The following is a 25,241-nucleotide window of genomic DNA, read 5'->3' on the forward strand; positions in this document are numbered from 1 at the left end:
TTAAGACATTTAGAGACAGCTATTGACTATAAGATATAGAATGACCTGCGCATGATATCTATTGCTGTGATTCCTCCTGCTCAATGAGTCTAATTAGATACTGACCGCTCATAATGTCCATTATAATCAATAGCAATCTGTCATTTTCAATGGGTCTTCCTCAGCTGGCAAGAGCTCCTGGCCGGCTTTAACTGCAAGAACGACCTTCATTTTCCGTTTAAAATCAATGCAAGTCTGTAATTTCAGGCTCAATTCTGTTCAAAACTGCAATAACCTGTGCTGTTTCATTCTCTTTCTTTGGGTTATGATGAGTTCAGCCCAATGATTTTTTATTCCCCTTGGATTATTTGTGTCTTTTTTGAGCTGTAACCTGAAAATACGGAAACTTGTTCTTCAGGAGATCTTTGGATTCTGTGGCTGTGTCCTGGGGCCAGTTTCACAACTACAGTTTAAACTGGTCTCCAGTGCTGTGCCAGTCTTCATTTTAGTCTTAGTTGAGCCTAATGCAAGTTAAGACATTTTCTTTACTTATTTTAAACTGAAAAAATAGCCATCTTATTCCCAGGCCATGTTTCCATGGTAACAAGAAAGAGGAAAATGTATTTTGTGGTTTGCTAATGATGTTGTGGAGTGAGACCATAGTTTGATTTGATATCTCGCTGACTCTGCTGACTTTCACAAGGGCCTTTTTCACAGCAGACATTTTGACTTGTCATGGTAGGGAAAACACAGGTGTTACTTATCACATTAACAATGGCTCTGATCTTAGTAAGCCATGACAGTGTGAAATGGTATTCAGACATTAATGTATTATATTTACTTGCACTTTTCCACCTGTGACGTGCAAATAGACATTTACAGCTCATCTCATCCCAGTTTAACTATAACTTTTAACTTGTAACTGTAACATGTTATTATGTCAGTTTTATCTCAGCAAGTCAGGTATAGTTGTAAATTACGGACAGAAAGACATTTTTGCTCACTAAGAGACCGTATATTTCTGTCATTCCTTGGCTTTATCTGGCTTTTCATAGTCGTAGGTCACCTGTTTCCCACACTACACGACAGATGGCGCAGAAAGCCGTTAGTCTGGTCTTGGCACCTGCATGTTGCCTGCCCGTTAATTGGCCAAATTTCTTGTCTGTTTGAAAATATCTGAGATGCAGGACAGACCTCGTGTCTCAGTTTATGCACAGTGCGCATGTGAACAGCGAAGGCAGTCATCTGTCCTGTTTGCTGGGTCTGCTGAGTGTCACCGTGGATGTGTGAGCAGGTCAGTGAAACAGCGCTGCCGTCGACACTCAAAGACACGGTGCTTTCAAGTACCTCTAGTAAAAACTTCTTTCATGTGTTCGGAGATGTCTTGAATCGACTTGACAAGTGTTATCTTTACAAAAGACTGAAGCATCTCAAACTGGTCAGTAATATCAAAAAGAATAATGGGGAACTGCAGAAAAGTGAGAAAGGGCTGTATGCATTTCAAAGAATGGTTTTTAGCATAGTCTGGACAGCTTTTTTCATCTCACACTATCAGTATTTTTTAATATGGTTCCTATATACTTGGAACAATGATATCTCTTCTAGCCATTCATATGCAAATACTTGTGGTGTGTTTAAAACCTGTGGACATACACACTGAAAATATTTGAAAATACCTAAAAGCTCTCTCTTCAGAAAATCTCTTTAAATGTTCATGGTGTTGCTCACATACATATTGAAAGCATTCAAGAGTAGCCTAACAACCAGAACACTGAAAGTAGTAAACACAGAGTTTGACAGAGGGCCCCTCAACACGACAGGTTAGATAAAATTACAGGAACCACTTGAGGCCCTCACATTTTTCTATTTTTTTATTACATGCTACCAAACAAATGTGCAATTAATTATACTGTCGCACCATGTCAGTGTGCTCACACCCACCCATGAATTTGAATTTGAATTTTTGTATAACCTACTTTACTCGCTCCTTTATGTGGTGGTTCTCTGATGCCCGACAGTACCTGAAGGCAGCAGCAGCATAGGGGGCTAGTCGCTCTCAGTGGCCACACCACCATCACCACCACCAGCAACTGCAGTTAACGTACAGTTTCCACACTCAGGCGAAGACAGAGGTGGGCAGCGACAACAGAGAGGCACTTACAGCGGACATTTTCGTTTAACAGGTGAGCACTGCTTGAATTTGTAGAAATGTTGGCGTTGGATGTGTCGATACGGCTTCAATTTGCGGGAAGCGCGTTGGCCGAGTTTACCGTCGCATAGACTCAGGTATATGTGGGGATGCTGTGGTGTCCCTACCTGCTGCTCCTCCGGCTATCACCACCGGTATCACATGTAAAATATAATTATTTTACCACAGATGTAGAGGTCAGTTGTGTCTGACAGTCGGTGTTGAGGACTGTGTGTAGTAACCGCTAACGTCAAGCTAGCCTCAAACGTTACAATTTACGAGTGGGGTTCCTTACGTTTGCCTGGCTGTAGCTATCCTAACCCAAATAATGATAATATAGCTACAGCTAGCAACACTGTTAGTTCCAAGCTTCTGGTGGGTAAATATCGTAAATGTTATTGTGACTATATGTTTCTGCCGCCAGTCTAAACGTGGTTAGTGAAGGTCTGGCAATACGAGACTACCAGTCCAGTATTAAAGTTACGACATCACTATTTTTAGTGGTGTTTTCCCTTGTTATGTAACCTTAGTGCAGATTTCTGGATATCCTCGTGCTATATGTTTGTACATCTCCAAAATGTTCATTCGGCTGTAAGACTTTCTAGAAGTTTCTCTTAATCTGATATCGCTGCTGTGTTTCCAAAGTTACCGCAACACTTGTGTTGTTAATCGGCCTGTTGATGGTAGCTCCCAGAAAGTTACCTACAGAGGAAGTAAACACTATTTCATTCTGCATTTTCCACAGTTTAGATTACATTTTGTTTTCATTAACTGTTGCCATTGGTTGCAGAAGCCTGGGAGAGAGGAAACACTTAAACAGTCACATTTGCACCTGAGAACACGTGATAGACATTTTAAACTACTTTTAAACTTTTTTTTTTTTTTTTTAAATCAGACTAAACAATGAAATAATTACTCATAAAAGTAATCTACAGGTTATCTTATGCTGAAGATAAGTGTTAGTTGTAGCCCCATGAGGCTGTAAGAAGCAAAGTTTGGTATTTTTACTTGATAAATGACTGATTTTGTTTGATAAGACATTTTAAAACAATGCAAGGCAGTGTTTCCTGTCGAAGTTGTGTTAAGTACCATATAAAGGTAAGAAGATATACAAATATCTAACTTGGATGAATTTTGTCAGATTGCTTTTGAGAATAACCATTTTGGCCACTTTTGTAATATAAATTACCCAGATTCAGCTTCTTGTGGTAATGTTAAGAAGATAGTCTAAAGAGCCAAGCACTTATGTTGGTATTGCTTGTGCTTGATTTTTTTGACACAGTAGTTGTTTGTTGGAAAGGTTTGTAGATTTCATGTTCTAAACTACAGTTTTACAGCCTGATGGATTGTAGTTTGGTTTAGAAATTCCAGTAAGTCAGGAATTACAAGCTTTCTTTGTTATGATATCTTATCAGAGCAATAACATTAAAAGCTGTTGTTTTTTTTATGGTTTCTTTACTGAGATCGGTCAAGCGATTGGCAACTCCTCTGCATATAAAGAATGATAGAATCTGCAGCCTTTTGGTTTCCATGTGTTGGCTGAGGAATTCAAGTAAATTTGGTGCCCGGTGAACACAGTCATTACCCATATAGGCATGACTATCTCCTGCTCTATAGTCAGCCCTCTTTAATACAGCCTGAACATGTGCAGACTTCAGAAGCAGTTGTTGTTTGCGTTGTTTTTACCTGTTTCCATTAAAAAGATACCCAGTTTTTTTTTAAAGAGGCAGATCAGTTTAAACCAGTTTGACCACTTTTACAAAATGAATTACTCAGGTTCGACTTGTGGTAATCTTGTTTAATCAGTTTAAATAAATTTCCTCCTTGGATTTAATATCTGGTTTCCCTGTCCAAGAAGAACATGCTCAGTACTGTTTAAAGTAAATGAGATCTTCTTGGGAAGATGTTTCCACTTATAGAAAGCGAATAGAAAATCCAGAGAAATGAGCGGCTGATCATGTGCACACCCTGTGGTGCTTAAAGCACAAACATTTCACTGTGACTCATTTCAGGTAAGGGACAAGCTTATTATATTGTTGTGTTTAGCTGCTCATCTGTGTCTCTGTTCTGTCTGTGGTGATTTGTGGTAGGAGTTGATTTCTAGCTGCTCAGAGTCTGTTTTGTCCAGTGCTCTTGTCTTGTTAACATCAGATGTGTAGTGGCATTTGAATGTTCTTTCACACTGACAGACCCACTCCAGCTGCATTTTTTGATTGTAATCACAGTGGGGGCGACTGTGTACTCAGTGTTCAGTTTGTGGCTGAATGAGGCTGGATTTGCAGGTAATTATTCTTAAAAAAAGGAAGAGGAAAATTGGGCCTAAAACAAAAAGGATCTAATCTTGGACAGTCACCATTTATTTTTCAGGCGCACCGTGCTGTTAAAGACAGAGACAGAAACAGACAAACTGAAGTCTAATCAGAGATTTTATTCAACAGATTAAAACCTAGAGCTGCTCTCCAGGTAATTAACTTGGGAGTTGTGTGCAAATGGAAATTTTACAAGACAGAGTTATCTTTATGAGCCCATGACATGAACATAGTATTGCCTACAGTAAGTCTCAACAGCCGTCATTGTGAGAGAAATTCCACAGTCTAGGCCTCCAGTCCTAATCTGTCTCCTTAGTTTGATCCAGTATTCATTGTTATTACGTATTTGTTTATTTTCTTTTTACTAATTTAGACTTGTTAAACACACGTCAAAATGAGCTTGTATAACATCTGTGATCTGTTAATATGGATCAGTTGTGACAGCCTCTTTTCATCTCCAGCATTAATTAATACTGAGGCTCAATTACAGATGTTGCTTAGCCAATATTGACTTATCACAAATATATCAGTATTGGTTTAGTTAGTTAGTATTTCTGGTGTATTTGCTTTTTTAATTTACAGTCATTATTCGTAATGATTTGACTCTCTGACTGTAACTTTTTTGTTAACTGTTGCTGAAACCTTATCTATATGATGTGTTTTCACGTTATGACAGATCCTTTGGTCTAATGTGTTTTGAATGTGGGTGAAAACTTGTTCCAACCTGTTCTCTGAGGCCTGGAGTCAGAACAAGTATTGATGCATTTTAATGGCATTTGCCCAAGTGATTATCAATTATTCATACACCATGACCAAGAATTGACCAAATTAAGTACTGTTATGTTAAATGTGTCCCAGATACCACGTACATTTTCAAATGAATAATAGATGAGTAAGTGCTACATCAAATAGTCGAACATCTTTGCTCTCCTGGCTTTACCCATCTTTCTTGTCATTCACCAGTGCAAGACTGGTTTTGACTTTTAGACTCATTGACTGTATCTGCTGTTACACAATATTGCCCCTTGAAGAGAAATCTCATTTGGCACACGGGTACAGCACAGCTGAAAAAAGAGGTTGAGCAGATGTTGTTGTAATCTCCCACTGCTCAACTTGTCTGGAAGTGTTTGCTCCAAAATCCTGTGTAGATTCGAGTCAACTCTTCATTAAAAATCAGAGCACTGAGATCAGAACTTTACTTCTGTTAACAAGCTATACCCCTAAATGCAGACCCCTGTCCCCATGAGTACTACCTTTACGACCACTCATAAGCTTTCCCTTTGGCAACCCTCCTTTTAAATCTTTGAATAATCCCTCCTTCATCTATCCATTGATTTTGGAGTCGTCCCAATGCTCCTGGGAATTCCCCATTTCAAAGCTAGATGGGAGATGTTGTCTGCTTAAAATCCTGCCCTGAGGTATCCCTGCAGTCAGTCATGCTCTGTACACCTGTCACAGGTTTAGGGGTTCGGGTTCAGAACAAAAGCACCTCAGCTGGTTCCTGTAAAACACACAAGCAGCAGCTCATCACTGAGGTCTTCACCTCATCACTTACTGGAGAATAAGGCCATCTGCCCCATGAAGAGGTTTCATTTTGGCTGCTTATACGCGCAGTCACGTTCATTGGGTGTGAGCTAGTGCTCAGGTTCAGATTTAAAATCAGCAGTAAACAGTAAATTTAGAGAATTGCTCTGTGAATAACCTCTGACCTCAAAACCACAGTCACATACTGCTCACATGCTGCTCCTAACTGGCTTTCAGTTTCATGGCTTTTCTTACCTTCACTCAAAAAAAGTAAGGTTGCAGCTGACAGTTATTGTCTCAATTAATCAGTCGATCATTTTGTCTAGGCTATGTCAAAAACTTGTCAAAAAACTTACTTGTTTTCTGTCCAATGGTTCAAAATTTAAAGGTACATTCAAATTACTATCATATTAGACAAAGGAAAACTAGCTCTAAAATTGCAACAAACCATCACAGTAATAGGTTAATAATTACTGTAACTTCCTCTTAAAAATAGACTTGGGAAAACCACTAAACATCCAAAACTTTATGGGAACAGATGTTTCCACAGTCAGTTCGCTAAAAAATGTATGAAGTAATTTAGCTAAAGACTGGTCAGGGATTGCTGCACAGCACAAATCCATTTGAAAAAATAATAGTAAAACAGTCTTCTGCTGTGCTCTGATTATCCGTCTTTGTTAACTTTATTAAGTAAGAGCTTTTCAGATGACTTATACCAGTGCTAATTTCAGGAAAGTGGGAAATATTATAATTGACAACCAGTACAGCTGTCACCTCTGGTTCACTAAGGCACCATGGGATTGACTGACCTACATCTGTTTCTCACTCTGAGCAGAGCAGGAATCCATCAGATCTGGGTTAGCTGTGTAATGCTACCACGAGGCACAAATCTGCACATACATGCATGGTTACACATACATACATACACACACTTGACAGAACCAGTGAGTAACCACATCTCTAGCAGGCACTAGCGTCCATTAAATCCCTTCAGCCGCAGGGAACTGGTGACGGGTGAGTGGGTCAGTAATGGCTGAGGTGAGGGGGATAAAAGAAGATACATTTAATATGATGAATCAGGATATTGGGCTGGTTTTTAGGGAAGAACCCAGAGGAAAACAATAACTTTCTGGGTCATATCTCTTTATATTTAGATTGTAGTTTATATGAGGATACACAGAGAGAGGGAAGAGCATTATAATGGTTGTGGTAAGAAAGATTTCAAATCAGTAAATGGGGAGTTGAACAGAAAAAGAGGGAGTGAGTTTTACTGCCTGTGCCATGTCCCTACCAGGAGTCACTTACTGGCACTGCCCTGTGCCAAACACCCCAACCCCCCACATGCTCATAACACACACAAACACAATCTAACTGCAAAGGCCATAGGTTATAAATAGCAAACAAACAGGACACAGTGGACTCCCAGTGTAAGTAGTCCTCGCTGATTTGTTTATCATTTTTCGTATGATAGCTACAATATCTCTTGATAATTAATGCTCGGTTCTGAGTCTCCTTGGCATTTTCTTCATTGTTTTATTTGGCCTGTTGCAGTCTGATGTATGATTTTTGCCTGTCTAAGAAAGACAAATACTTGTAGAGGTATTATTTGTTAAGGTCAACGTGTGGAAGGGAATCCAGAGGCTGTTTAAGTGTGCCAACTTTAGGTGTGATTTATCAGGTTTGGTCTAAACAGAGGCTCTGCGTGGGTTTACTGTATCTCCTAACATATTTTTTTTTGTTTTCCCCCCATGCTCTGTCATAGAGGTACAGCTTTTGTAGCTTGGTTCCAAGAAAGTAATATATTAAAGTCTAATATCAAAAAACAAGAGGTCTTGTGACCTACGTTGAGATTTGAATGCAGTGGGACACACAATGCAGTTTATGGTGATAACAGAGGCAGATTTACCACACAACATTATCAACATAATACAGATGTAAACAAAAAGCAGGCTTCCCGTTTGTTGAGTAGAATGGAAACTGTCGCTGGCAGTTTTGATCAGGTGTGGTTAGGTTAGGCTTGATTGAAAATGCTGCCTCTGGCTGTCTATTTCATGTTTCCAGCTAAATATATACAGGTAGGCTACAGTCATGTTATTGTGTTGTAAACCTCTCCAAATCTGATAATGCTTTTAGTTGTTTGATATTTCTTTGTATCTGCCACTAGATCAAGATTCACTGTGTTGGCAGCTGTTTTTATTATACATCAATCCAGCTAGGTACAGAATACAGGAGAGATTTTGAGCAAATGACTTTGGTGATAACAGTGCAGGTTGTTCTCTGTCTGCTGTGAATATCTAGGGCTAAAACTAGATGACTGGAATATCTTCTGATATTTTTTCATCAGACCTGTTCTGTCTTGTTTTTGAGAGTCAGGGCTTCATAACTTCAGCATTAGCTCATTTTAAAAATACTTCATGGTCTTTACAGCTACATCCAAAATTCAAGAGCAAAACATGATTCATTTTTTTCTCTCTTTCAGCCTCAGGGTGAGGGATGATCACCCACTTATTATGTAATTTTGCTTGGCTTGTTTTAGCTTAGCTGTCCTCCCCCCTGCATCTCTATTTCAGTGCAGTTGATTACATTGTTAGGTATTGCCACCCTGTTTAATGCCATTGCCCCCATCCATCCCCTCTACAAATTTAGCCCTCTGGTGTGGAGGGGAGATATCGTACCCGTCACACATGGCCATGCTCAGTCGAAGTTTGTTGGGCTTTATCTCCCCAGCTAACATGTCTTAACAGAACTTAACTTTCTTTCCACAGAAGACCCTCACGCAGCACAGACGCACGACAGCACCCACAAACACACACAGACAGAGCCATGGTGGAATACTACCAAATATTAGGAGTCCAGAAAAATGCAACGCAAGAGGACATCAAAAAAGCGTAAGTGCCCCTGAGTGTTTTCTGACCCATTTTCCCCAGGTGGTGTTGTTGAATGTTGGCCACTCAGAGCGGTGTAATAGGTTAATTATATCCACCTCCGGCTAAACTGACACAAGGAGAGAGAGAGAGAGAGAGAGAGAGAGAGAGAGAGAGAGAGAGAGAGAGAGAGAGAGCAGAGAGAGCAGAGAGACTGCAATGCAGAAAGTTTCCACTCTTCTTCCTGTAACCTTGCTGCTGTCAAATACCTTCCCCCTACGCTCACCCACTACTAACAGTCGACCACTGAACAGGCTAGTTCCAGTTAATTACATTACATTTCCTCACAAGTCTCTCACCAACACATTTTGTATCAACAAGGGAAGAGTTTCCCATGAATTGAAGTGTCTGTTTTAATGTTTAGAACAGAAACAGGATTGTTTGAAGTTAGACATGTGCTCCAGAGGACATTAAAAGTTATTCTGGGTGATGCAGAAAATCACTAAGTAAAGTAAAAGCATGTGAGAGTGCAGGAATCTAGTGAATATTACTGATTATTGCTGATTAGATCAACCAATGTCAGAGTATTCAATTTGCCAAGAACCCAACATAGAAAGTAAATGCTATGACCGTGCTATCTCTATGCTCTCAGTTGTTGGCTGCCAAAGTCAAATGTTATCTAGACTAACACCAATCAATAAGTCATATCTCTACCCCATGACCCCACTTTTGTCCAGAGAGAAATATTTCCACCATATTGAATAGCTTTGCTGATCCCTTATCTCTTTCTTTTTCTTGTGCCATCATCAGGTCAAAGTTTGAATTTGTCCATTTAAAGAAAAAAAAAAAAAAAGAGCGAAAAAGATCCATGCTTTGTTTTTATTGAATTAGCCAATGTTAGCATGCTAATATTGCTAACAAAGATGATGAACACTAGAGCCTGACTGATAAATCTGCCAGGTTGCTGTATCAGCCAATATTAACTTATTGCAGGTATTGACATACTCTATATGTTAGTTGATAAGAAATTTAAGTACAGAAAAAGATATGTTTTGAAACTGTGTTTTCAATTGTAAAATGTCCTTATCAGAAATGTATATTTATGTCGTGGGTTGTGTAAAGAAGATATCAGCTGATTTTCTATCCAAACTCTTAAATATCATTGTGGACATCAGCCTCTAAAATCTTATGTCTGTTAGCATTTAGCTCAAAGTATCGCTGTGCCTAAATACAACCTCACAGAGCTGCTGTAAACTGAGTCTTGTTTGTTGATTAAATGCTGAGGGTTTAATTATAGCCAGGAGAGCAAGAGTTAATACTGACCTTAGAGACATTAGAGCTGAACAGAGCACAGGCAGTGATAGTGGGTGCTGTTGCCTTCACTCTTGAACCGAGGCTTCAGACTACAAAGACCACAAAAACTGATTTGTTACACTATTATCAACCACGCTACATTGTTCAACTTAGTCTGTCCGGGTTGACCGTTGACCAGGCTTTAGACAGCCAGATAATGTCACAGATTACAACAAAGACATGGACTACAAAGAGTATTCACCGTCTATCCATAACGGAGTCAATCCCTGGATTGTGCAGCCTTCTTTGCTGGCAGATTTTCAGTCCCTAGTCTCATCCACAGCATCTGTGTGTCCGCTGCCGGTGCTGCTGCTGGGCTTAGAAACAAACAGCTGATGCAGCGTAAGCCGCTGTGCAAGGCCTACACTGCACGTCAATAGAGTTCAGACTGTCTTTGTTATTTCTGCTTGGGTGGGGGGAAGAACAGTCTGTGTGTGTGTGTCTAGAGCATCTTTGCATTACGACTTAACTGTCCTTATCTATACAGCATACATTGTGTGTCTGTCTTTATTTTTTATGACTTGTATGGTATTTATGCTCCAGTTACAGAAAATTGGCATTGAAATGGCATCCAGACAAGAACCCAGACAACAAGGAGGAAGCAGAGAAGAGGTTCAAAGAGCTGTCAGAGGCCTATGAAGTGCTCTCAGATGGTAAGATTTTTCTGCCTAGACAGAGAGAGGAATTATGTTATATAGCCATGGTGAGCACTGTATGTATTAATGTGACAACTGATGTTTCTCTCAAGTGCTCTACGTGAAATAAGCTTTTGTAAAAAGACATATCTTGTCTTTGGCACCTCAAATATGGAAGCTGTCTGTTGTCATTTCTGCTGTTATGAATAGATGAGACTGCACCGTCATTATCTAAATACTTTTAAGAAATCAATTTAATCGGAGGATGATTTTCTCAGGGGATTGTTTTTGGTAAACAAAAGAAACTTCCAGAGCTGAGATTCACATCTTCAGATCAGATTTGTCCAAACATCAGTCCAAAGACCAAAGATATTCAGTTTTCTAGCATTTAAAAGAAAGAAAAGAAGAAAATTGTCACATCTGAAAGGTTTGAGCAAGCAAAATTTAGCCTTTGTTTTTTTCTTGGAAATAATTTTACCAATTTTAGTTTAGTTAATGGACAAATTTTCAGTAGCACCAAAACAGTACTGAGGTTTGATACTTAATCCTGCTGATAACGTATACATTTAAAATTCATCAGATTTGTAAACCAACAGGTTTGCTTTTTGATGAGTCATCTTTCTGTTTCTTGACTGGATGAGCATGATGGCTTAGATATGATAGCAGTGTCTGGAATTCAGATGTAGGTTTTAGAGCACAGCAGAAGCCTTATGTACCACACACCCAGTCACAAGATGCAGGTATTGTTCACACATTGCACAATGTCAGGATTGTTTATGCAGGAATGCGTATGTGTCTTTTGTTATCGCACGCAACTTCTTGTGTAGTGGGTTTAATTTTACTTTCTGTTTGTTAGATTATGCCTTAGGTGATAATCACTTCAGTATTGAAATGTGTTCAGGTGCTGATGGTTATGACTTAGTACTGTTGACCTGCAGCTTTGCCTCTTCTGAAATGCTCACAGCAGGCAGTTGAGCTCACAAGTTAAATAAATTATATTGCTGAAGACTCCTTGTGACCTTAACTGGGGTTTATGACACAACAGGGGAGGAATCTTCCTTCCGTTGGTCAGTTTTATGTGTCTCTCAGTCTTATCTGAAATCCTACTCTTCCCACCACAGAAAACAAGAGGAATATTTATGACCGATATGGCAAAGAAGGCCTTTCAGGAGGAGGAGGAGGAGGAGGAGGTAAGGAACATTTATGTCAGTGCCAATGACTGATAAGATTTCAGATGTTAATGCTAATAAGGAGATGGAAAAATATGACAAGGATTAGAAATAAGATGTAAGTCTCTGTAGATGTGCTGTTTTTTAGCAGCAGGTTCCTACATCGTTCTGAAAGTAATTTAGGCAAGAGTGTAAACATATGAGCTATTATTCACTCAAATTTAGTACAAACAGCCTGGTATTGCATTGGCATTTTGTATGACCTGTAATAATAGCTGTGATCCTGCCTTTTAATACATAGTTTATGAGCTTTATTGTTGTTTCATGTTTTCCAGGAGGCCATTATGATCACTTTGGTGGCAGCGGCTTCACATTCCGTAATCCTGAGGACGTTTTCAGGGAATTCTTTGGCGGCAGAGATCCATTTGCAGACTTTTTCGGTAAGTCCATTTCATTTCTGGGGAGGCACTGATGGGATTTCTTGTTTTCTCAGAGTAGGAAGAGAGAGAGGGACTGAATAGTGTCATGAGAGTGGGGCATACGCAATTGCTATTATTAACTTGATAATTTTATCTGGTCAAAAATATACACGGATGGCCTGGGAATGCTCAAGAGAGACGGAGAGTAAAGGAGAACATCCTGTAGGCCTGTAGTTTTATGTATGTAATGATTAGTTTGCCTGTTAGGTAGAAGCTAGCAGCTGTGTAGAAATTTAGAAGATGGAGCATTAGTGCCCAGGAATCTTTCTGTAAAGCCTGGTGCTAATCCTCCCACAGCGCTGTAATGTGCATCTACAATACACTAAGCACTGTTCACCTCAGGGGGTCATCTGCCACTAAATGTCACATGTTGGAAAACACTGACTATCTCTGCTGGATATCGACCTTAGCTTCATTAGGTATCCTTCAACTATAAGCAGGATTTAGACTCCAGCTTTTATTCTGCTCTTATCCATATTATCCTTGCAACCAGCATCACTGAAAGGTGCACCACCTGATGTGTCAGTCCATTATATGAAAAGGGAAAGTGAAAAAGCAAAACTTTAAAAAAGCAAGATAATAACATTAAAAGCATAAAAAGAAATACAGATGTAAATTCATGTCAGTTTATCATAGTTTAGCTCAGGTAGATTCAGCAGTTTCAGCCATGTTTTTCTCCATGTTACATCTTAGTTTATATTTTTCTCTGTAGATTGAATTTGCTTTTATATTTTTACTTTCCTATATTTTCCCTAGAAGTACAAAATTATATTGTTTGGATTTGTCAGAGAAAACTTCCTAATGTATCATACTATTGACCAGTGGTTTCTTATTTATTGCATCTTCTTGTAGTGCCTAACAGCTGATTGTCTTAGAAGTGTCAATAGCTGTATTAAGTATACTGTAGTAACAGGAGTTTTAGCGGCTGTCCTGGGTTGTCTGGGTTCAGCAGAAGGCTGATTGGAAGGCATGTGTAGTTCACCCCGTGTAGCTCTAAATATGGAGTTCAGACGCAGGCAGAGGATGGATTTGAGCATCTACATCACTCAACTGGAATGCTTTCAAAAATAGCTTCCGTATTAAAACAAAAGCAGATGTAATAATGCCAAGTGTGTGTGTGTGCTGTGTGTGAGAGCACATGTAAAACATGATAGGATTCAAGCTCTGAAGCATGGCTGTGCAACATAGACTTACAGGAAAAAACTGTCACCAGTATTATGAGTTATTAAACCTGTTTACAAATGAGAACTTGTGGAGAAAGTGAAGAATGCAGTCATCATCTTTTATTTTTATAAACTGCCTTTTTGACACTGACATGTATCACTGTATTCATTTACAAGGATAAGATAAAGTGGTGGTGCACAGCTGTTGCTGTTTACTCTTTTTAGTAAACAAGGAGAGTTTAAAAAAAGCCAAACCATAAAGCTGTCTTCACTGTCGCACAGAAGAGTAAAGTTCAACTTCTATTTTGACTGAGGACAGCCCTTATTATGCTTGATTGGTAGGCAACGGGATATGTCAGAACGTCTGTCTTACCAAGTTTATTTCACTCCTATATTAAGTACTGCATGTCCCCTCAAAGAACTATTTTGGTTTTCTTGACTTTCTTTAAGATGGCAGGCATAGAGAGAGAGAGAGAGTTCAGATATGTTTTTAAATTCCCATCCAGCCTCTGGTCCTAACTGTCCAGCAGCTTGTCACAGTAAGCAGCAGCTGGTCCTTTGGATCTGTCACTCACTCACCTAGAGCATCCAGCAGACTGAGGGAAGGAGCCGAGGGTTGGTCGGGGGGTGGGTGTGCTGTTGAGACAAATAAAGATTCACACGATGACGAGGGCCTGGTTTTCTGCCAAGAACAGCACACACTCATTCTAAAATGAACGTGAGAAGTAGACAAGAGGGAGATATCAGAAGACACCTTTTTACACACTGTTTTGTAGATGAACTGCAGAAATTTGACTAAATATATCTACTGTGTCTCCTTGGGCTAATAATTTATTGATATGTTCTGTTCCTTTCCTAATTGTGTAGTTAGGTCAGTATGTTTTTCTCAGCTTTTGCACATCATGTATAAAAGCTAAATGTACAATCTGAACATGAGATGAGACTGTCTTTTTAATTTATCCTGTGCTATTACAGCCCGTGCAGTGCTGTACAGGCGTGGCACATTCTTCACTGATTTAATCTCAGTCTCTGTGCTTGACAGGTCTTTTAAAGTTCTTTCTGAGTACATAAGCAAAAGAGCACTTTGCTTTCTTTTTGAGAAATGCCTTGAGTTTTCTTCAAAGCTATCTCTTTGTGTACACTGATCATGTACACAAGAATGAATGCAGAATTCAAATGCTTAAATGACATTTCTCAGTGCTTTCTTCCCCTGATGCCTGCTGTCTTACTGACAGCTTTGTAGGAGCTCAGCTGTCTCCTCTTATGTCTTCTTCTAGGTAAATGGGCAGTAATGCAGTTACAACAGCGGTCAGGGGATACTTTTATTTTAAGCTTTCTGTCAGAGAGAACAAGCAAAGCTTTCTTTGCTGCTGCCTCGGTACATTCAAGGTTGAAGGAAGAGTCTTCTTTCAGCAAACGGTGCCAGTGATCCCGCCTTATCCTGCTGGGCTGACCCAGATTGGCAGTGCGCAATTAGTAGCATGTCTGCAGGGCTTTAGGATAAGAATTAGTGGTGGGCACTTTGACAGTTTAGGGTTAAGATTGTTCCAGAAATTACAAACTGATGATCTGACATCCACCACAGCTTCTTTTTGTATCAGGTACTTAAATCTTTTGGAATCTCGAATCAGCCTTAAAGCTACTGTAATCAGTTATTTTTAAGAATGACTGTGTTTAATGTGAAAGTGGCCACTTGTCATGCGAAACTTACAGAGAATTGTCACCCAAACACTGCAGTTCCCGTCACATCTACTGAGTGCTAAAGTTTCAGCTCATTGTTTTGGTTTCCTGGCCAGCAACTTTGCTGTTTTGGTTTATTCTTAATACTCTCGGAAATCTTGCTTCAGTCACAGCATGCAACAAAAAGCTTAAAAACTACCCACTGTAAACCTACCTGCTCAGCACCAAACAACAGACACAGTTAACGTGTGAACATAGTGAGGTATTTAGCAGCGTGTTGTGTGTGCATATTTAGCAAGTGTTGCATTTAAGGCTTGTTTTTGTTTTTGCTGATGTCAAGTGGCCAAAAAAATCATAATTCAACACAGGTTTAAAGAAAAGCTGAAAAAATGAAATCTAACTATATGAGTTTCTCCTTCACAAATCACCACGTCGCACTCTATGATTCCCTTTACAGCCGATGATCCTTTTGATGATTTCTTTGGAGGCAGTCGCAGTCGCCAGAGGGGTGCAAGCCGGACCAGGATGGGTGGCTCACTCTTTGGTTTTGGGAGCTTCCCAGCATTTGGGTCCGGATTCTCAGCTTTCGATTCAGGTGCGCACATCCTGACAGATATCTTTACATTTTGTAGATGCTAGATTCACAAACAATTTATAACGCTTTTGAATTCTATGCAGGTTTTAGCTCATTTGGAGACATGGGTGGAGGAGGTATCACCTCTTTCTCCTCTTCATCTTTTGGTGGCGGGGGAGGGGGGATGGGTAATTTCAGATCTGTGTCGACCTCCACCAAGTTCATCAACGGCAGAAAAATTACTACAAAAAGGTACATACGTTTTTAACTCACCAGCATTTTCAAGACCTCTTTATTAGACTGAATCCTTGATCTCTAAATGTTTCACATTTTTTTTGTCACAGGATCGTAGAGAATGGCCAAGAGCGAGTCGAAGTGGAGGAGGATGGTCAGTTAAAATCTCTAACAGTTAATGGTAAGGAGCAGCTCCTAAGACTGGATAACAAGTAATTATCTCACCACAAGATTTGACAACATTCAGTTTTCACACCTGGAAAAAAATCTAAAAAACTCGCCCAGTGACAATGTTTGCTACCGGTGGTTGGTCTCTTCTCTCTCTGTCCTCCTGCATCTCATTCCTGAAGAACAATTTTCTCATTTTAGCTTAGCTGCAGAGGGAGGCGAGGGAGATGTTCACAGTATTTGTATATTTGTATTTATTCCATTATTATGGGAGGACCATCTTGCTGGGTTTTGTGTTTTTGTTTACTACAATAATTAAACTGTACTTTTACTTCTGCCATATGCACAAAGCTGGGTATGTGCTATATATAGATATAGATATATATTTTCCTTTGAGGTGGATATTGTCTTTCTTGTTGTAGCAGGAAAACAAGATGCTGTACTTTTGGACTTTCGCATGTCATGTTTGCTCTTTTCATTTGACCAGTTTAACAAGTGAATGATAAAAGCTTAACCACTTGGCCCTAATGTCTTTAACTTGAACGTCACCTCGCTAACCTGTTAGCTATTACCATGTTCATGCGTGTGTAATATGAATGACATAGATTATTAATAAATTAATTATAATAATGTGCATTTTTCTTATTTTTACATTTGTTTGCGTATGTGAGAGAACCACAGTTGATTTGTTTCTGCATGATTGCTGATTCCAGGAGGCTGCTTTGTAGTTTCACTGTAACTGTGTCAGCAAACCATGATGGTAGGCCACACAACACCTTCCACTGTTACCGGACAGACAGTGGGACTTTTCATTCTTTGTACCGAGAAAAGGAAAATAAAGAGTTGAGATTTGGTCAATAAAGTTGAGTTTGACGTCGTGGAAATGCTGCTGCAGTCACCTGGTGTCTATGTGGTGTTTCCTTTGGCTTGAGTGGCTTTTTCAATCGTCTCACTCTTCCTGGTAGTATGGTGTGTAAGGTGTGTGTGCTCATGCTTGATCACATTTTGAAACCGGCTTCACACAATCACAATGAAGGAAACCACAGTGGCTGCTTCTTATGTACACTCACCCCTCATATAGCTGCATTATTTTAACCTACTAATGTCTCAGTTTCATTTTAAGTGACTCACTTTAGGGCTTGGTCACTGGAAATAAAGTACACTGGGAATGTGCTGTGTGTGTCCACACTAAAATAATCCTATTCATTATTTATCAAAGAGACCATGTGGAAAAATTCACTTTGTTTTCAGCGAAGATAAGCCTCTACCTTCAAACCCTGAGGTGTTTTTTTTCTTCCCTCTGTGTGGTAGGTATGCTTTACCTTTACAGACCAGGTGAGAATGAAACCACACCCACTGCCAGAATTCATTTGCCTTTCCTCCTGTTTCTTCATTTCTCTCGTCACCCCTCCCATCTGGACATTTTTATGGGCTTGTATAAGTGCTGATAGTGCACATCTTTTGAAAACGCCCTGAACAGAACCTGAGCCCTGCAGAGACACTGATGCAACCAGTGACTCAAAATTATATTTTTCAGATTGTCTATTAAAAAAGAAGTCTCACATATTGGCTGAGAATTCCCAAATTACATAAGAATATGTCTAGCTTGGAGATATTTGATAAAACTATGCGTTTGTTTGCACTTTGTCTCGAACATTAGAGATGATAGGCTCAGATTCAAGGCTAAATTGGGTAGTGCGAATGATTGCAGTTGGCTCAGAGGTCACTGTGTACAGAGAGAGGAGAGTGTATGTGTGTTTCTTGAGGAATGTGCCCGGGGCTAGTTTATTTACACAAGACCCACTGCATATTTTTGGGAGAGACAAGTCAGGAGTGGGGAAACTGAAAAGAGAGAAAAGGGCAGGGTGAGGCCTTAAGCTGAGTCAAGCTGAAATGTTAAGGCTTTACAGTTGCGACATTTTATACTCATGTATAAATGTAGAATTATGCAGCCCGTGTGCATGTGTTGATGGTGTCAATCAGGCGTGAAGGCCATGTCTTCGGGCATTAGGCTTACACTTCTTTTTCACCATTGCTGATTGAAGTGGTGGTTCAGCTTGCGCAGTCCTGTTGCTAGGTGACACTGCAGCCTTTAGCCAATCTCTGTTTCTTCTATATCCTGTACACTCTCTCTGCCCATCTCTCTGCGCCTTAGTGTGTAAATGTGTTCACTAGATTAAGGATGGATGATGCAGATATGGATTATTAAACCAACTAGCAATGACAATTAAGAAGTAATACCTTATCACAAGTGATATTATCTTCATCTGAAGATCTACACAGATTTGTCAGTATGTTTTCCATGTCGTTATCTATATTTAACTTCCTGGAAGCTGTAAAAATAACGAGTCAATTATCACATTGAGATAATTATGGAAAGTACAATTGGTTGAATAAGTATTGTGGAGGCGGGGATTCATGGTGCAATAGCTCCCTCTCCTGGATCAACATATAAATCAGCCATAACAGGCAGTTTCACTGGGGTGTTGAAGTTATTTAATTAGTGACAAATTAACAATCAGGCCTTGCAGTTTTTTTTTAATGTAATAAACATGTAAAGTCTGTCCTAAAACAATAGTCATGCCCATATAAGCAGTCACTCCTTGCTCATATTGGCCATTAAAGAATCTTTTTCTGATGCTCCTTCATCAGAAGTGATGGGGCATATCTACCACTGTTATTGTGTTGTTAGTACGAAATTCCCTCCTTGTGTTTCCACAGACAGTGTTTTCCCATTAAGCTGCAGTGGAAGGCACTAAAAAAAACACTTGATTTGTCTGAAGTCTGATGCATCACCTTATTAGCTTCAGGTAAATTTACTGGCCTGTGTGACCAGGAGAAATGATGCAACAAAGACCTGTTTCAGTGTAAATGTGGTCGCCTGAAACTCGAAAAATTGTGAACCTCTCCTTTAACTGAGTTGTGTGTCTCAACCTCTGTGGTCTCTCCAACTGCTGACCGTGCTGATATGCGGGCCAAACTATACAATTACTCACTTTGTTTTCAGAACGCCTGCATGCAGCTGTCCCTTTCACCTCACACTGTGTCTTTGCCTCACTTCCCTCCCTCAGCCTCCCCTTCAACTCTCACCTCACAGTTTGAAAACCTCTATGCTAGAACACAGGGAAGGAGAGGGGGAGGTTGCTTTAACAGCAGTTCCCAACCTTTTTTTTTTTTCTTTTTTTTGTGTGTACCCCTATGATAAAGCTGTTTCTCCTTGTCACCCCTCACAAGTCACAGGCTGCACACTTTAAGTGAGAAGAGAGATTTTCACTTCAGATTACTCAGATTAAAAACAATTTTAGAAGCTTGATGAATTAAAACTATAGCATTTTACCAAAGAGAACTAAAGAATATAGAAAATTCTGAAAAATCAAAATGCTCTGTGTGTCAGAATTGGGATTTTTTGTTTGTTTGTTTGTTTTTTTAATTATTTACTAGTTGGGCAATCATCTCACAACCCACTTACTCTATGCAGGGGCCCCTGTCCTTAGGTTGGGAACCACTGCTTCAGAGGATGTATGTAGGCTAAGAAGTAACATAAAATAAATAGTTGAAGAAGAGTAAAATCATTATATCTGAGATCTGCCCTGCAAAAAATAAATAAATAAATAAAATTGCCATCCTTTATCAGACATTTGTGATTTGACAGTGAAGCCTCATGTAGCCACTAGATGACACTATTTGTACACAAAAGACATGGTCCAATAGGAATCACAAAACCGGAAGCATAACTGGAATAAATGAAGCAACATGTGACATATTGTAGTAACATATACAGATGTAAATGATTTATTTGGTTTTTTTTAACCAGAAAACTTCAATTTCCTTAAATTTAACCGTAAAGAATTCATCCAGTGTTCATATTTAAATGTCAACACAGGGTTTTTTTGTTACGATTTGATAAAATTGGCTGTGTATTTCCTCAAAATGTCATGGAAGAGCTTCCTCTCATAAAACTCTTGCAGCATCTTCTCCTGCATCCATCCATTCCAACATGACACATAATACTGTGATTTCCTGTCCCTGAGTTTCCCTCATGTTATGAAATATGGCTTCCTGTTGGGCAGAAAGAAGCATCCGGTGTTAATCCCCCCACCCCCTCCACCTTGTCTGCTCGACATTTTAGCGTGAAACCTCGGCTCAACCCCCCCCCGGAGCCACCGACCACTTTATGAACGATGGCAAAGATAAGCTGCCAGTTTCTCTTTGGCTGTGTCTGAACAAGGACACAGACTGTATCTCTCTGTGCTCAGCAGTAGTGTCACATCAGCACGACAGCAGACGCCTTGAACCGGGGGAAGGTGGACTGTTGAAACTAATCTGGCCCATAGTTGTAGTTGTCATGTAGGGTTAGCCTCCTCCTGAACAGTGATTTATTCCAGGCTCCCTCAATCGTCTACTAAAGATCCAGCCTGCTGCAGGAAGGCTGCTTTTGCCCGTCACACAGATTGCGTGTCTTTGTGTGTTTAGGGCGTTAACACGGGTGTTTGTGCCTGTGTACACGTTCTTGTATTTCAGTCTAGACAGTGTGTATCAAACAGCCTTTGCAGACACACACGGCATTGTTTAGCCTGGAGACAAATGACAGGCACTCTCAAGACAATAGCTGCAAATGAAAGCATCCAGGAACTCAACTGTGTTCACTCTGCTTTTCAAATTAAGTCCTTGATCCAGAAAATAAAAGGCCGCCTTTATGAGCATTAAAAGATCTCATTATCATCACTGCTCTTTGATATTGTTTTTGTTGAAATTAATTAACTGATGATGGATTATGCGACTCGATAGGATTCTTATCACCCAGGTAACTGGGCCTATAATAGACGCAAAATTGTTGGTCCTCTGGAGTAAAGGAACAAAGTATACAACCTTGAAGTCACATACATGTTTGTTTAATACAGCTGTCTGACTTCACCTGATAGGATCACTAGACACACGCAGTTTGGGATTAGTTGTTTGTTTTTTTTCCTCCCCAAAAGCTGGATTGAAAATGAGTCACTGCAGCCACAAGAGTAAAGCCACCATTTGTCTTGTTTCTGTTGAAACAATCACCTCTGTGATTTTAAAGCAGTATTCGATTTAAAAAGCTAATTTGCAATACAGAAATTCAAGTCTGGGACTAAAATAACACAAATCATCTTAAAGTTTAAGTGTTTTCAGTGAGAAAATAAAACAGGTTCTGAAAAAACTACTACCAATTCTGACCTTAACACACTTGAAAATGCATTCCTGACAAAGAAATTGGACTTGGGTCAAAATGAATGACCTGCAGTAATAAGATGCCTATTCAAAGGGAATTGAAATCCAGTGTTGTCTTTGTCTTGGTTAAGGCCTGAGCATTGCTTCAAAACCCTTGAGCTCCTCCTGAATCAAAAGCGAACCACTTCCTTCTAAAATGTCACATAAAGTCAGTGCAGCCACAATCTACATTAATACTAAAAATGATCATGTGTGTATGTTTAGATGCTGCCACAGGTATACTCCAATATGTCAAACAAAGCTGCCATGTCTCTAATGACTTGTGATGTGTTTAAGGTCTGGGCTATTACACTCGGTGCAGGGGGATTTTGAAATGCTGGTTGCAGATCCTCCTCTAAATGAGACCAGGTTCAGCACGGCGAGCATCTGGCCTCCTTTCTTCTCCTCTCCACTGCCTTAATTACACAACACAATGGCGATGAGATCTGCCTGTAATCTCGCAGCATAATAAGTCTCCCCTCTTTCCCCCTCTCATCCCCCCTCTATACCCTGCCTGCCACTAATTCAATATAAATGTAAATTACCTAGAGAAAAGAATAACCAAATCTCATTTTATTTACATGACTAATCACAATAAAGTCAGGCAGATGAAATATGAATGAAATATATGGTTGGCGTTTGAAAGCAAGGAGGGGTCTGTATCGCCTTAGGGACTCTTTGAACTTCTTGTTTTATATCATCTTTGTTGTTTCACGTTGGTTACATCAATATACCTTTTTGCACTTGTGCTCAACTTGCTGTAATAGATGTGTGTATCTCTTTTTTCTACCATCTGATTGTATTCACACTGCCAAGGGCGTCACGAGGTAATATGTTTTCCTTTCAGCTTACTTTTTCTGTGCTACACATCTTATGTCAGAAGGCTGAAATTCACAGAAGCTACATGGAAGAAAAAAAAAAAGATTTAATGTTGGTTTGAACACCTTAGGCGATCCATCCAGACAGCAAGAAGACAGGGGTTTAACAGTGATTCATTCCCACTCTGCTCTGCTCACACCCACAGACATCACAACCGAAGACCCCTTAGAGGATGAGTTTCGTCGTCGCAGACAGAACACGCTTCCTGGCCTCAGCCCGCACCAGCGCTACCTGAGAAACTCCGCCCAGAACCCCTCGGAGGAAGAGGAGGAGCATGGCCTACAGAGCCTGGGACTAACGAGAGGTCTGTCCATTTACCACTGCAGGGTTGATTAATTACCAGCGCACAGAGCTCTCTCCTTTAAGGAGTGGAGTCTTAATAAGCGCAGCTAATTGTCTGCTTTTGTGTCTGATGGCCACACAAAGGACGATGACGAAGATTGGCGTGTTTGATTGGCAGGTGTAAACACAGAGGACAGAGGTGTTCATTAGGCAGCTCTGTTCTACATCGCAGTAATGACCTGAGGTCAAAGGTCACCTCCTGTTTTCCCTCACAGGGTCAGGAAGTCACACACAAAAGCGCTTCCATTGTATGCAACATGCAGCCGCTGAATGTTTTGTAATGGCAGCTTCGTTAGTTAAGGAGGGAACCTTTAATTTCACCGTGTATAGTTCCTGCTGGGATGCAAACAAAGGCCCTAATTCTCTGTCTGAGATAATGATGCAAACTGCTCAAATATGGGTCCTCAGAGTGTGTTTTTTAACTACTGCTGCTGCCTCAAACTAAGCATTTTAAATGAGAGAAACATTAGTCCCACTTTCTAACAAGTCTCTCTCTCTACAGTGGTTACAAGCTCTAACTCATACTTTTATTAATAGATATTGAAGCATTTACTTATGCTTTATACATAACTTACAAATAATTAATAAGAACAAGTTTTTGGTTGCCAAGTTGTTTGTGTTTATCTGTTGCATCACACTTTTTAGCTCTTAAATTCATCAATAGGACCCCTCTAGTGGACTGTTTGACCTCTGACCCTATGGAAAAGGGCTGCAGGTCAATGAATGAATGAACAACTTATTTACTCATTTCATCAGAATAATTAGGGCTGTTTGAAAATAATGAAGAAATATTTGATGTGAATAACTACAATCACGATTTATGATGTATTATATATGAAGAGAGAACTTAGGTTCACCTAGAATATATTTTCTTTAAGAGATTTTTAAATCATTTTTTGCTTTAAATTTTCAAAGACAAGAGACAGAACACTGACATCACAAGTGTGTGGTATGCTTTAGGTGCAATTTGTGCAAACAGATAACACAAACAAGACAAAACCAAAGAAAATGCCTGGAAAAATTCTCTTATGTTAGATACGTCAGACACTGTATGACAGTTCTATTGGGACAAATAGGGTTGACATTTATAATTACAGATAACCCAAAGTTAGATGGGAAAATTGATATTAGTCTCATGACTGCGGTAAATATGGAGCTAGCAACAGCATCTGGTCAGCTTAGCTTACGTGAGCTAGGTGGTCAAATAGATTTTTAACAACCTGGCAGCTCATAAGTTGTTCTTCTTAACAGCTTATAACTGATACATGAAGTATCAGTCAGTAATTTATTAACATTAATAACGCCATTAGTTACAGCTTAGAAACCCAGAATACAGGGTGACTAAAGTGTTGATGAACAATTTAAATATTTAATTGTAATGTTTGTTTGTGCTTTTATTTTGTAGGACACATGGACACCAAGAGAAAGAAACTGTGGCTAAAGGAGGAGTCCAAAAAGAAAAGAGCTCCTCGACTCTTCCCACGATTTGGTGGACTTGGTGCTTTTTTTTAAACACTCAGCCAAACACTTACACGCACACACACACACACCTACATATTTGTTGGCATAAGCGCCATCAATCATACGTGGCATTAGTTCATCTTTGCTATGTATCAGAGGCCCAACATCCCCACTGCTGTGCCATATCTCTTCTTGTCTATCAGCTGCAGTGCAGAGCGTAACTCCTGCATGCTTTCATCAGCCAAATGGTAGCCTGCAGAGACCTCACTTCAATGTTTTGTTTTGTCCAAGGTACATTTTTAGTGGTTAAGCTTTTGCTATTGCTGTATTTATTGTGGGTGGGCCCTGCGGATGTACAGAGAGCATTCAGAAGCTTAATTAATCTCCTACAATTGGACTTTTCCACTTTTTACAGCATGTTTTGAGAGAGTGATGTTGTGTTTGAAAGGGTTCAGGTGGAAGAAGAATTGCAGTAGCAGCCTTGTTTGTGAAAATTACTGCACTAATACTGTATAGCGTATGTGAGTATAAGTGAAGGTCAAGCTATTCAGTGAATCCTTCAATAGAGACAAAGAGAGGGAAGGAATATCTTGGGAATGTGAGAGTAAAACAGAATGAAAGCATTGAAGAGTGAGCTTTATTACAGAAAGAGATGAACATGTTCTGTTCACTCTTGCATCACACATAAAAAATGACTATCAACAATCTGGCAGTAACATTGTCCACTCTTTGCCACTACTCCCACGGGGTGAAAATAGCTTTTAACCCCTCTCAAAGTCATTATTTTCTTTTTTGTAAGATTCTTTGTACAGAGTGGATTCAGTAACATGTTAACCTTCCATGAGTGTTTCATAAAAGATTCTTTAAACAAAAGGACAGCTTCCCCCATCTGGGTTGTCCTTTACTGGTTGTTCTCATGATTACAGTAAGCGGAAATGTGGAAATGTCTGAGAAATGTTCATTTTTTATGGACTCCTGCCAATAAATGCTTAAAGTAAAACA

At 39.7% G+C, this 25,241-nt stretch overlaps 1 protein-coding gene across 5 annotated transcripts; it reads left to right on the forward strand.

Moving 5' to 3' along the window:
- The first annotated feature begins 1,997 nt into the window (after positions 1-1,997).
- Positions 1,998-25,241, forward strand: dnajb6b (DnaJ heat shock protein family (Hsp40) member B6b). 5 transcript variants are annotated; one of them, XM_018695378.1, is made up of 10 exons: positions 1,998-2,162; positions 8,766-8,888; positions 10,761-10,870; positions 11,974-12,042; positions 12,360-12,461; positions 15,801-15,938; positions 16,022-16,169; positions 16,262-16,332; positions 22,582-22,740; positions 24,184-25,241. In XM_018695378.1, exons 2-10 carry the CDS (start codon positions 8,824-8,826, stop codon positions 24,288-24,290), a joined length of 969 nt encoding a protein of 322 aa, XP_018550894.1. In that variant the 5' UTR covers positions 1,998-2,162; positions 8,766-8,823; the 3' UTR covers positions 24,291-25,241. The 5 variants fall into 5 exon arrangements, with proteins under 5 accessions (XP_018550894.1, XP_050922843.1, XP_018550895.1 ...); XM_051066885.1 differs by having other exon boundaries at positions 2,003-2,162; positions 8,769-8,888; XM_051066884.1 differs by lacking the exon at positions 1,998-2,162 and adding an exon at positions 7,367-7,427.

The sequence above is a fragment of the Lates calcarifer genome, linkage group LG24 (assembly GCF_001640805.2).
Source record: "Lates calcarifer isolate ASB-BC8 linkage group LG24, TLL_Latcal_v3, whole genome shotgun sequence".
NCBI lineage: Eukaryota > Metazoa > Chordata > Actinopteri > Centropomidae > Lates > Lates calcarifer.

Excerpts from the sequence above, each read along its gene's own strand:
- dnajb6b (XM_018695378.1), top strand. The coding sequence starts at position 8,824 with ATGGTGGAATACTACCAAATATTAGGAGTCCAGAAAAATGCAACGCAA. Across the intron at positions 12,043-12,359 it reads AGGAGGAGGAGGAGGAGGAG|GCCATTATGATCACTTTGGT; the intron begins GTAAGGAACATT and ends GTTTTCCAGGAG. Across the intron at positions 16,333-22,581 it reads AAAATCTCTAACAGTTAATG|ACATCACAACCGAAGACCCC; the intron begins GTAAGGAGCAGC and ends TCACACCCACAG.